The sequence below is a fragment of the Pelophylax lessonae genome (genome assembly GCF_965119305.1).
Source record: "Pelophylax lessonae genome assembly, chromosome: 1".
Classification (NCBI taxonomy): Eukaryota; Metazoa; Chordata; class Amphibia; order Anura; family Ranidae; genus Pelophylax; species Pelophylax lessonae.
Window position 1 is genome coordinate 243,019,536 of NC_138768.1, and position 13,963 is coordinate 243,033,498.

Consider the following 13,963-nt stretch of genomic DNA (forward strand, 5'->3'; position numbering starts at 1 on the left):
GTGGCACCGTTGCAGACAGCATGAAATGGGAATAGGTTTTCTTTGTTAAAGCGGAGTTCCACCCAAAAGTGGAACTTCCAATTTAAGTGCTCCTGACCCCCTGACATGCACCATTTGGCATGTCATTTTTTTTTTTTTTTGGGGGGGGGGGGGGGGGTGCCTAGATTTGACAGTTACCCACTCCCACTTCCGCTCGGGCTGCCTAGGCGGCTCAAGCAAAAGTTCTCCTCTCCCCCTCCCTCCCTGCAATGTTCTGGGACACGAGACAGGTCCCAGAAGATTGCCCAGCCATTACGCTGTGCGACTCGTGCATGGGCATTGTGCACCCGGTTGTGTAGCCGCAAGCGGTCACAGCCGGGTGCCCACACTAGTGATGCCGGCACCGCAGAGAAGAGGGGGAGAGGAGCCAGGTTTCCGGGTGGCTGCATCGCTGGATTGTGGGACAGGCGAGTGTGTGTTCATTACAAATCAGCAGCTTTTTGGACACCCGTTTCATGAATAATTCGAATCCCCTGTAATTGAATTCTTGTTAATTAGGATTTTGTGGTCTAAAAATTTAACTTTGCGCCTAAGAATTTCATTGGGGTGTTTCATTTTTGCAATATGGTCTTGAACGCATTTATTAGGAAAAATAATTTTTTGTGTGTGCAAATTAACACATCCTGCTTGCAATCAATGGCCCACATTTGTGGGAGTATTTTGTAGTATAGTCTGTTGACTCTGAAAGGAAAGTAAAGGTTTTCTGACATCTGCTGGGGTGTACTCATTTATGCTGAACACTGTATGCATGTATTTTTTTTTTTTTTTTAAATGTATTACATTCAGTGTATATACACTCACCAGCCACTTGACTAGGTACAGCTATTTAATTGCTTGGTAACACAAATTGCTATTCAGTCAAATCACATAGCAGCAACTCCATTCATTTAGGCATCTAGACGTGGTGAAGACAACTTGCTGAAGTTGAAATCGAGCATCAGAATGGGGAAGAAAGGGAATTTAAGGGACTTTGAACGTGGCATGATTGTTGGTGTCAAACAGACTGGTCTGAGTCTTTAAAAAACTGCTGATCTACTGGGATTTCACGCACAACCATCTCTAGGGTTTACAGAGAACGGTCCGAAAAAGAGAAAATATCCAGTGAGTGGCAGTTGTGTGGACGAAAAAAAAAAAAAGCCTGGTTGATGTCAGAGGAGAATGGGCAGACTGTTCGAGAAGATAGAAAGGCAACAGTAACTCCAATAACCACTCGTTACAACCAAGGTATGCAGAATACCATCTCCGAATGCACATCGAATCTAGAAGCAGATGGGCTACAGCAGCAGAAGACCACACCAGCTAAGAACAGAAAACGGGGGCTAAATTCACACAGGCTCCCCAAAATTGGACAATAGAACACTGGAAAAACTTTGTCTGGTCTGAAGAGTTTCGATTTCAGCTGCGACATTGAGATGGTTGGGTCAGAATTTGATGTAAACATGAAAGCATGGATCCATCCTGCCTTGTATCAATGGTTCAGACTGGGGGGGGGGGGGGGGGGGAGGGGTGTAATGGTGTGGGGGATATTTTCTTGGCACACTTTGGGCCCCCTAGTACCAATTGAGCATCATTTAAATGCCACGCCCTACCCGAGTATTGTTGCTGACCATGTCCATCCCTTTATGACTACAGAGTACCCATCTTCTGATAGAAACTTCCAGCAGGATAATGCACCATGTCACAAAGCTCAAATCATCTCAAACTGGTTTCTTGAACATGGCAATGAGGTCACTGTACTCCAATGGCCTCCACAGTCACCAGATTTCATCCAATAGAGCATCTTTGCGATGTGGTGGAACGGGATATTCACATCATGGATGTGCAGCCGACAAATCTGCAATAACTGCATGATGCGATCATGTCACTATGGAGCAAAATATCTGAGGAATGTTTCCAACACATTGTTGAATTGAGGACAGAAAGAATAAAAGGTAGTTCTGAACTACAACCTGGTACTAGAAAGGTGTACCTAAAGAGGTCCGTCAGAGGTAAATGGCTTGTCTCAAAACTTTTAACTGATACATTTGCAGGACTGCATGCTCAATTGAAAAGGCGACAGACTTAAGGCCCGTACACACTTGACGGAAATCGGACATATCCTCCGATTTTTCTCTCTCATGCTCAGCGGTCATAACCATTTTTAGTTGACAGAGCATAATGTTCAGGAAATTTCTCGTCCAATTTTTTTTTTTGGACATTTGTTCCTAGACTTCAGGGTTGTCAGCAACTTCAGATCATGCGCGGTCTTTCGTATCCGATTTTTCAGACGTACTGCATACACATTAAACGAAAATTGGTCATCTGGGGACGGACGATAAAAATTTTGATGTTTGTCCCTCCGTTTTTTTTACGTTGAAAATGTTGGCATCGGCTGCTATAAGTTGTGTACACACTATCCGAAAATCGTACGATTTTACCTCGCACGGGAATTTTCGGCAGATTTTCTACTAGTGTGTACCCCACTTTACTGACCAGGAATGAAGAGAAAAGGAAAGAAAGCCTACAAAAAGAAAAACTCATACAGCCACCACATCTAGGAGTTGGTAAGCTGCAATATAGTGAATGCTTGCTTTTGGGTTTATTACCACTTTAAGATTCCAAAAGAATGCAGCTAACCACATTATGCTTTTCTAGGGGAAAAAATAAAAACAATATATTTCCTGTATAGTGTCCCAATGGCTATAACTGCACTATTTAGAAATTATATATATTTTTTTTTTTTTTTTTTTCCCCTCCCCATTAACCATTTGGAGATATCCATCCTGTGCTTCATGTGTATTATAGGAATGCAAGCGGTGGGGATGGCACAAGAAGCTTGTGGGTAGGTCAATGGATATAATATAAGCCAAGAGCTGCAGATGTTAGCTGACAGCATGAGCTGTGATCTCCTACTTTTGTAGGAAAATTCCTCAACTCCACAATGATGCAAGGACCAGTGAACTCTATCATTGGGCCTTGGCACTGTCGTGTGACAGGCAGGAGGATGTTTTTATGGATATACAATTCCTGAAGAGTCTCTAACTGCATAGCCGCTTCCGGTCAGCAGGTAATGTTATAGAGGGGTACCAGTGGCGGAGCCAGAGGGCTAGCTGGGGTGGCAATTGCCACCCCAGACAAAGTCCTTGCCACCCCTGTTGCCACCCGGCTCACTGAAAACATTACACTCATTAGCTGAACGATAGAGTGTGGGCGCCTGCAGCTAGTTCTCCTGACTGAGCGGTGAGCAGCAGTGGCGCCGTGAGCAGCTGCACAGCTAACCAATCACGCGTGCCTGCACACCTGATTGGTTCGCTGTGCCGCTACTCACGACATGATTGGTTTGCTGTGCCGCGCTCACCGCTCGGTCAAGAGAACTAGCTGCGGGCTGGGCAGACTGAACATGTGGGATGGATGTATCAGGCTGTGTTCTTCTTCTCCTTAGGTAAGTCTCTCTGGTCTCTGCATTGAAGGGGACACGGCATGCTGATCATTACATTGATGGGGGGGGTACGCTGGTCACTACATTGATGGATGCTGGCCTGGTCACTACATTGATGGGGGGGGGGGGGTACGCTGGTCACTGATGGGGGGCACGCTGGTCACTGCATTGATAGGGGGCACGCTGTAGTAACTCTGCATTTAATGGGGGCACGCTGTAGTAACTCTGCATTTAATGGGGGCACACTGTAGTAACTCTGCATTTAATGGGGGCACACTGTAGTATCTCTACATTGAATGGGAGCACGCTGTAGTAACTCTGCACTACAAAAAATGCGCGATGAAGAGGATCCGCAGCAAAAAAATATCGCAATATATTGACCCCCCAAAATAATACCTTGCCACCCCTGTTTTAAAAAAGTCTAGCTCCGCCACTGAGGGGCACCGATACAAAAACAGGAGGTCACTCACAGCTTACGCTACAGCAAAACGACCACGTCGCCAAAGTCAAATGCCCTGACACAGGTAGAATTTATGGTTTCAATTACCTATAAAATATTTTGTATAGGGCAGTCTAGCCTAAATTATATTGCTGCTATATGTTCTGTAGAATACTATACAAATAAAGCAACCCTGTGTTCCAGTACGGGCGACTTGCCTTCCGCTGTCGAAATTAAGGAAAGTCGGCCTTAGTCCTTCACCATTCAGAAAGACTTGCCTCTGATTGGCCAAGGTGGATAGTTGGGCAGATGGCATCTATAAAGGACAAGTGCTATAATGGACTGTAATAGCATTAGCTACATACAGTAGTTGGTGCTGTATTCTCACAGCAGTACAGGAGACTTCCCTTCTGCTGCCTGAAGACCCCCCCCCCCCCCCCCCCCACATATAGATAATGCTATTACAGTCCATTATAGCACACAAAGCAGCCATGGAAATAATCTGTTTAGGCCAACCTGGTGTTTTTGGAGTGTATTTTGTACATGTAGTTTTCAGGCTTGAGTATTTTGTTTTAGCCAATGGAGAAGGAGAGGTAAGAATTTTTTTCCTATTAAAAAGGTTCTCCCATTAAAAAGTCTATAGGAAGCAAAAAAAAAAAAAGACACAAAACACGTTTTTCAGATACGGGCAACAAGGTTGTGAATTGTATCCACCAAGATCATGTGACAACTGCGATTGGCTGTCACATGATTAACAGCCAGTCCCACTGGCTGCCACTCATTAATCATTAATTATGTCTTTCACAGTGCAGTCTACGTGCTGAAAGCGGTCAGTATTCACGCTCTCAGCACAAAAACATTGGCTGCCCAGCGATGCATGCCTGCGGTGTGCTGGCGTTAAAGACCACTCCCTTTTGACACTGAACATGTTAGACGGTCCTATAAGGGCTCATTTAACATTTGAGAAAACAATTCTACACCAATAGAAAAGTTTATTTGTTTTTTTTCCCCAAACAAAAACGTTTTTGTAAGCTTAAGGAGTATAATATAAAAATAAACCACAAGTTACAATATACAAAGTACTAATGCATTTCTAAAATTAGCATTTTCTTTTCTAGTTTATGTAATATGCCATTGTCCACTGTTGATGTGAACTAGCTTTCCACCAATAATACACCAATTACTATTACACTGGGGAATTTTCTAAAAAATACCAGTTTTTCATATTTTATTGTCATTACTAATACTGTCATTTACTACTTAATCCCATAAAATGTAACAATCAGGAGATCTATTGTTAGCAGCAAGTTTGAATCCTGGCAATGATGCAGCACTGAATACTAGGTGACCCTACTGCAGTACCAGTCATAGCCTGCAGACAGCAATACAATACAGCACAAAAGCAGTCTGCAAGCAAAGACAAAGTACAAACAAGTAGGCGAAGCACCAACTCTTCACCTTCTATTTAACCGTTTCATGCATGCTTTAACGCAAGCAGAGTAAAAGGGGAAAAAAAAAGTCATGGCGTGCTAAAGCATTAATATAAAAGCACAGATACTTGCTACCAGTGGAAAGGGTTTTCCCCTTCCACACCCATGACCAGGCCACATCCAGTTTTTCATGTTTCAGTTCACATTGAACACACACACTGCCAATTACTTACCTGCAATACTTGCAAATATTTCACTGACTCCAATGAGAAGGTACTGAGGTAGCTGCCACCATATGGCGAGTTTAGCAGCATAATATGTGACATGTCCAATCTTTTGGGTCTGTATATCCCCTTGTTTTACAATCTCCAATCTTTTACTTTCCAGAATACCTGCACCAAGCACAAGAACAAAGTAAGCACAATGCACTTTTATTTGGGGAGATAATGGTCAAGAAATCAGTACACATTTTTATCTGCACAAAGCTCACCATTCTAAGGAAATCTACATCTGAAGCTTGAGTGGTTTAGGACGTTGGTATTCACAAACCTGCGCCACTCTTCATGAATCAAGAGTCAGGGTCAGGTGACTGGTAACTCTGTCCTGTTAGATAACATGGGAGACTACCACTGTCAACTTCCTTTTTGAAAATACTAGTTATCTGGCCTTGAATGACTCACTGGTTTATTATCAATGACCTGGGACAGGTATGTAGATCAAGAAAGTCAGAGAGAGAAGTCAAGTCCATAACGGCATACCTGTTCCAGGTCAATACTCAGTGTTGAAGCAATTGGATAGGGACAACAGCCAGATAAGCAGTATTGCTCTAAATCAATGCTCAAAGTACTGAAACAGGAGGGTAAGGGCAGCCGGGTGTGCAGCATTTTCAGAGGCTGACAGTGATTTTACATTTCTTTTATGACCGGTTTATTTTAAAGTGAATTGAATCTACAAGCCTCCAAAATGAAGAACAGTGACATGCACTGTCAAAAATAAAATACATCTAGGAGCCTGGTATGCCATGTCGCATCTTCGGACTCAGAAATCATTTCCTCGGTTATGGACACCGTGATGGGTTTCTGTGTTTGGCTTTGACCAATCATACTATACTCATACACTTAGTGCTCTTTCACACAGGTGGCCAGTTAAAAGCTGCATTTTAAGACAGCCCTCCCCAACCAGAATCCAAGCAATGCAGTCAGACAGGGCTGTTCACATGCCAGAGATGCAATGCTTAGTGGCCTCTACATTTTTAACTCTAGCTGCCAAGTTTGAGAGGCACCACCACCTTTCAAACACATTGAGTTCTATAGGAATGTGTCACAACTGTGTGCAATGCTCTCAACTGCTGTGCAGTAGTGTGGCAATTACAGGGGCAATATAAGACTCCTCACCCCCTGTCAAATGCTTTCTGAAAAGTAAACCAAATGCAATCGCTCTTCAGAGGACACCACAAGTATGAAAGAGCTTTAATAGGGAAGTGAAAGAAATGGTAGAGGCACAGCAGAGCCAGAAACTACATAAGCTGATCACCGTTTGATAGACATGTCAGTTTCACCTCAAAGTGTATGTATAGCAAACGCTAAAAATAAAAAATTGGATAACGCAGGAAAAGGGTTAAAAGCCATTAAATTTCTCTTTTGTGGTCTGTTGGCTACTGCAGTTTTCTTTTACTTCCTGTCCTGGACACACTACAGGAAGTGAGAGGGAAAGCTCTACAAGTCAGGGGAACTCCCCTCCCCATTGGAAGATTTCCCCTTTTTTCTGGTGACAACAGTAAAATTAGCATTTTCTCTCTGATAAATAGGAGACAAATCTACAAAGCAAAGACACACATACAGACAAAAGTTCTAATCCCCCCTCCACTCTTTTCAGAAGAACAAAGTTGTGGCTTTACAAACACTTTAGAAAAGAACCTTAGTTGGTACAGTGCTGTAAAAATGTAACAATTTTTTTGCGGATATAAATTATCTTTGCTACTGGATGTGAGAAATTTACAGCCATTAAATCCATCACAGAAAAAAAAAAAAAAACTTGCATTTTGTGAAAGAGCAACCATTTTAGTCATATGAAAAATGCCCTACAGCAGTCAAGAGGTAATAATGCTGGACGGAAGCGACCTGTACACACCTAGGCACTCCATTCTTACCTGCAGCCAGGACTGAACAGGTTACAAAAAACATTCCCACAGCAATCCTCTTGAGTGACGATGGTAACAAGCCTTTTCTTTTCAAAACTGGGTCCACTACCTTATCTTTAAGCGGGATCAGGATCAGAATGAGAACCGCATCAAACATGGTGAGCCATGCTGCCGGAAACTGCAACACAAAAACAGGTTACAAAGATAAACAGGTTGTCTAAATGACTAGCTAATTCAGTATTACATTAAAGCAAGTTCCACCCAAAAGTGGAAGCTCCCCTTATCTGCTTTCTCCCCCACTTTGGTGCCACATTTAGCACCTTTCAGGGGGAGGGGGGGGCAGGTACCCGTTTTTGACAGATACCCGTCCCTGCCTCCATGAGACTCTGCCGCAGCAAAGTCCTTCGGAAGTTTGGCCCCAGTTAGAAAGTGCACTTTGCGCATACGCAGTAGGAACTTGCTGTGAAGCTAAAAAGGCTTCACTGCCGGTTTCCCTTACTATGAATGGTGGCGGCAGCACCCGAAAGCTGATTCGAGCCAAGCCACTTGCTATGGGGGCACACAGTGTGTGTCTAAAGAGCTGCACTCCAAAAGACACACAGAGGGACATGACCCACCCCTGCTACCTCTTCAATGCATCGGATTGAAAGATGCAGGAGTTAATGTGTCCTGCTGTCACCCAAGTGCCTGTGTGCACAGTGCTGGATCTCGTCACAGAGGGAAGAGGGAGGACAGAAAAACAAAAAAACGTTTTTTTTACCTTAATGCAAGGAATGCATTAACAAACATTTTGGAGGTAGAACCACTTTAAGTTAGTGAAGTTAAGAGTGTAGATTAAAGGAGAAGTTCACCTTTAAATAAATAAATGCATTTTTTTTTAAAGTAAAAATAGGGGGGGGGGTTCCTAGGAGCCTGTAAAAGCACACATGTCAAACACAAGGCCCCAGGGCCAAATCCGACCCTCCAAGCCATTTCATGTGGCCCTCACACCTCTCCTGCAGCTGCGGCAACCCCTTCATTGTTGCCCCCACCTTGTCAGCAGCAGAGAAAAGGACAAAACAAATCCACCAGATCCTATACTACTCCATGCAGCCAAAGAGGCTTGAATCTACCCCCCCCCCCCTCTCACCGTCTCAGCAGTCCACAACAGAGAGGAAGACAGATCTCCTCCTAAAGATCCTGCGCCTCTCTTTGCAGCCATAGCACCCTCTCCTCTCCACTTCCCCTGGTCTTAGCATTCAGTGGTCTCCAGCCCTTATCTGGTCCTCCTCTAGAATCAGGGGCGCACTGTCATGTAAGGGAGGGTGAGGGACTTTGAGGGCAACCATAATCCTGATTCGGCCCGTGATGAAATTGAGTTTGACACCCCTGCTGTAAAGTATTGCACCTGCGATCAGCATCATTTCACCCCTCTTTCATCTGTATTTGTCCTCTCCTCATCTTAGAGGCTCCCCCAACCCCCAGTACCTCGCAGACCTCGATACTATCACAGACAGAGCTGGTTGCTTAATAGGTTTAGGCACACCTGAGGACAGCGCTAATGAAGAGTTTCCTTACCTCCTAACCACCCCCACTTCAAACTTCCAGGGCCTCCTAGTCCCAACAACCCTGGTCGCATGACTGCATTTTCTGGGCTGCTTACCTCCCCAGTCCTCAATAATGTGACTATGGTGCATAGTAGTGCAATCAGAGTAGACCACAATAGTCCAACACTGTTCTATCCCTCTACTGTTTGGACATATTACCTACTACCGCCTCTTGAGATGTACCACTGGTACTGCACTATACCTCCCTTTTCTGGATTACTTAATGTTTTTAAACTTCATGTTACAGGGCACCTGGAAAAGTTTTCACAGTGCTTCAATTTTTCCACATGTTGTTACAACCTTATTCCAAAATGGAATAATTTCATTATTTTCCTCAAAGTTTGTTTCATCAGACCAGAGATGACCATTTTGTTTCTCATGGTCTGAGAGGCCTTCTGGAGACTTTTGGCAAACTCCAGGTGGGCTGTCATGTGCCTTTTACTGAGGAGTGGCTGCCGTCTTTCCACTCTACCATACAGGCCTGACTGGTGGAGTGCTGCAGAGATGGCTGTTCTTCTGGAAGGTTCTCCTCTCTCCACAGAGAAACGCTGGAGCTCTGTCAGTGATCATCGGTTCTTGGTCACACTCCTGACTAAAGCCCTTCTCCCCCGATCGCTTGGTTTGGCTGGGCGGCCCGCTCTAGAAAGAGTCCTGGTGGTTCCAAAAAACTTTTTATATTTACAGATGATGGAGGCCACTGTGTTCATTGGGACCTTCAATGCTGCAGAATTTTTTTCTGTACCCTTCCCAAAATCTATGCCTTGATCCTGTCTGAGGTCTACAGACAATTCCTTGGACTTCATGGCTTGGTTTGTGCTCGGACATGCGCTGTTAACTGTGGGACCTTATATAGACAGGTGTTTGCCTTTCCAAATAATGTCCAACTAAAGCGGAGTTCCATCCTGGGAACACTTTTTTTTTTAATAAAAATACCCCCGGGACAGTCAGGGCTAGTACATTTCACAATGGCTAGCCTCTGATCTGTCCCGGGTTGCACTTACCTTTTAGGACAAATACTTACCTTGAAAAATTATTGTCCAGCGCTGCCATCTCAGGTGTGGGCAGCTTGAAGCCAGCGCGATCCTCTTCTGCGTCCTCTTCGGTCCCACGATTCACTGCACCGGCCCCGGCGTCACTTCCGGTGCGCGCGCGGCATCCCTCCACAGCTTCTGGGCATGCCCAGAAGCTGTTTAGAAGGGAATGACGCGTGCACCGGAACTGACGTCGGGGCAGGTGCAGGCGCATTGATTCCTGGGAGCGATGACGTTCAGCTCCCAGGAATCATTGCAAAGACAGAAAGTGACGACGGGCTGTGGCCGCCGAGGGGAGGAAGAAGGAAATAAGGTAAGTATATTTTCTTCTAAACGAGGTAAGTTAAAAAAAAAAAAGATTGCGATTATCCATTTGTTTTTCAGGTGACCCGGAGCGAGAAGATGGAGGCAAGTATAAATTTAGGGTGGAACTCCACTTTAACTGAATTTACCACAGGTAGACTACAATTAATTTTGTGTGTCATGGCAAAGGCTTTAAATAATTATGTACATCTGACATTTTTTGTTTTTTTATTTTTAGTAAATGTACAAACAAACTTCTTTTATGTTATCATTATGGGGTATAGTTTGTAGAATTTTGAGGAAAATAATGAGTTTAATCCATTTTGGAATAAGGTTGTACCATAAAATGTGGAAAAAGTGAAGCGCTGTGAATACTTTCCAGATGCACTCTATATTCACTGCATTATAATAAAATATTTGATTGGAAGAAAACTGTGCACCATTATATATATACACACACACACACACACACACACACACACACACACACACACACACTGCATCCTGGTATTTGATGTTCAGGTAATTCTCCCCCTTTCTGGGGAAAAAAAAAAAAAAAAAAGATCCCTTATGCTAAAAGCTATTGTATCAGCCTTAGATGAAACCCACCGTGTTGAAAACTTAAAATCAATGAAAGTTAGATTGTTGGAATGATTAAAATTAAAAAAAAAAAAAAAACTTTTTGTACAGGGTAATTTTTCAAACAAACAGTATTTTGTCTAGACGCTGAAAAAAATAATTATCCTAATTTAAATGACACTTGATGCCCAGACTCTTATCAAGGTGTACCAATATTCTGACAGAGAAGCTGACATGGCTCAAATGTTGGACTATAGATTTTGGAAAAGACAAACTGCAGCAAAATCCTAATTTGCCAGAATAAAATTGACATGTTTAGATTTATGAATGGCAAGGTGCAACAATTGCCATGTTGATTATTTATAGGAATGCCACTTGAATATACTTGCAATAACTAGTCTAAGAAATGTCTTAGATTTTCCTTTGACTTGGGTCATTTAGGAAAATTAGTTAACGTACTAAGGGAAAGCCAGCCAACACAAAATTCATTGCTATAAAATAAATGCAAAGTGTTGGAAAGGGCCGCATCAGGGCAAACTATAGCAACATTTTGTAACACTTCAGGAGGAGGTGGTAGTGCTGGAGGTTGTTGGGGCAGGAAGGGGGGGTTGTAGTCGAGCACTTGACTCACTATAAATGCCTCGAATACCTGATTGTTATTTTTTGTGAATGACGCGGCGTTGACTCAAGTATTCGTAGAAGATTCACGACCATGATGCTTTGGGTCCAAGCTAATGTCCTTTCCGATAATTGACCTCAATACAGGGCACTTTCACCCTCTTTCTGTTTTCAGATTTTAGTGCGGTCTCACTTTGAATGACAGTTCAAGGTCATGCAACACTACCCAAATAAATAAAAAAAAAAATAATTTTTTTAACAGATGAAGTTTTCTTTTGGTGGTATTTAATCACCGCAGGTTTTAAAAAAATGTAGACGTAGGACACTAGGCAGGAAAAAGCTTGACTACGCCTATGGGCAATCCCAAGGTGGTATACACCCACTCTCAGCTATAGGCACTCAGTTTTGTTACAAGAAGTGTCAGAAGAAAGCCAACTCCACAGAGGGGTGGGTGCTGTGTCCTTCCATGAACAGAGAAATGGATTTTACGGTAAGTCAAAAATCCAATTTTTCCTTTCGTTCATTGACGGACACTGCTCCCGATTCTTTTTAACCATTGGGACATTCCAAAGCAGTGTTAAACATGAGGGGGGAAAACAGAAAAAAAAAAAAAAAAGTCACAAGCCTAACCACAGCCAACCAGGTAACAGTTCAACCATAAACAACTGGAGCTCATCTGAAAAACAATACACCCTCAAAGACGACCAGGAAAAAGCAGCCAGCAAAACCTTGCGGCCAAAAGAAGCATCCGCAGATGTCAACACAACCACTTTACAAAAAACTTTGTAAAAAAGTGTGCACCGACAACCAGGTGGCCACCTTGCAAAACCTGCGTTACTGATGCTTGAAGACAGGAAGCCCTGGAGACACTAAGCACCAGAAGAAGATCGTCCAGGTACCCCAGTACCACCATCTCCCGCTGACTCAAAAAAAAAAAAAAAAAAAGTCAGCACAGGAGCCAACACTCCTGACCTATGGTGCAGGGGTGGGACCAAAGGTCAGCACCACAAACTGATAATGCTCCTCTTCCATGGCACAAATGGAGGAAGCACTGGCGACCAGCACATATTAGAATGTGCAGGTAGGCGTCCTTGATGTCGAAAGAAGCGAGAAGAAATCCCCCTGATGTAGGGACGCCACTACCATGTGAATGGACTCCATGCGGAACTTCTGTACTCGCACAAAGCAGCTTAGCACCCTGAGGTCCAGAATTGGATGTTTCTTGCCTTCCTTCTTTGGGACTGTAAAGAGATTTAAGTAAAAAAAAAAAAAAAAACCCTAGAAAATTTCCCGAAGTCGGAACAATTACCCCTTGACATAACAATGTCTTGCACTTCCCCAAAGAGACCCTGTAAGTGATCTGGGAACAAGTGCAGGTTGGAAGGGAAAAAGCTTTCCGGAGGACAAGACCGAACTCTATCTCGTAGCCTGACCAAATAACTTTGTGGACCCACTTGACCTATACCAGGGAGGTCCATTGATCCAGAAACAAGCGAAGACATCCCCCCTACCCCAGATACGGGTTAAGAGTGCCCCTTCATGCAGAGGCAGCCTTGTCCACGGGTTTGGAAGAGCACACTAGTGGCTTGCCAGACCAGGTCCTCTTGGAACCTCTGGTGGAGGCCCTGACTTTTGATACCTAATCTTGCGATCCTGAGAAATGAAGAGGCCGCTTAGAAGCAGAGGGGAATGGCCCACGTCTACAACGAGGCTTCTTGCCCTTGGTAGCCTGCGGAAGAAAAGTACTCTTTTCCCCTGTGAGCCCTTTACAAAGTCATTCAAGGAAGCTCCAAACAGGCGACCCCCTACAAGAGGGAAATCAGATAAGGCCTTCCTAGAAGTCTAGTCCGCAGACCAGAATTTCAGCCAGACAATACGCCGAAGGACCACTGCCTTGAATCAATAGGAGCCACATCCAAAAGAGGCATCACAGACAAGCTGTAGCCCCTGGACCAACCGGTCCACCAGATCCACAAAGACAGGGGGAAACAATTCTCCCTCCAGGTCCCAGCATTAAAGCTTAGCCCACTTAGAGTTCATGAGACCAGGGCAATAGTAATTACCGGCCTAATTGCCAAACCAGCCACAGCGCACATATGGTGAGCCAGAGCATCCGCCCTCTTATTAGCTGGACCTGTAAAAAGGTTGGGAACTTCTCAACCGGATGAAGGTAACTCAAATTTGACCTGTAAACCAGCGAGTCCACTACAGGTGGGATCGTCCACCTTTTACACAGTAAATCCTCATGATACCACAAGCAAAAAACGCCTAGCAACCACTGCGTTTTGGACAACCCCACTGTTTGTGACAATGTTGTCAAGGTAATCCGAAAGAGGAACACCCTCGCTGCTTTAGAGGGCCTGTGGGTAATCTCCATTTT

At 44.0% G+C, this 13,963-nt stretch overlaps 1 protein-coding gene across 1 annotated transcript in view; it reads right to left on the reverse strand.

Annotated features, from left to right (window-relative positions):
- Window positions 1-13,963, reverse strand: part of SLC15A4 (solute carrier family 15 member 4) — an 87,028-nt gene that overhangs the window by 23,688 nt on the left and 49,377 nt on the right. Inside the window, exons 5-6 of the mRNA XM_082253616.1 lie at window positions 7,476-7,644; window positions 5,560-5,718 (exon numbers count right to left, since the gene is read on the reverse strand). Coding sequence (XP_082109742.1) covers window positions 5,560-5,718; window positions 7,476-7,644 — 328 coding nt within the window. The remainder of the gene's footprint in view (window positions 1-5,559; window positions 5,719-7,475; window positions 7,645-13,963) is intronic.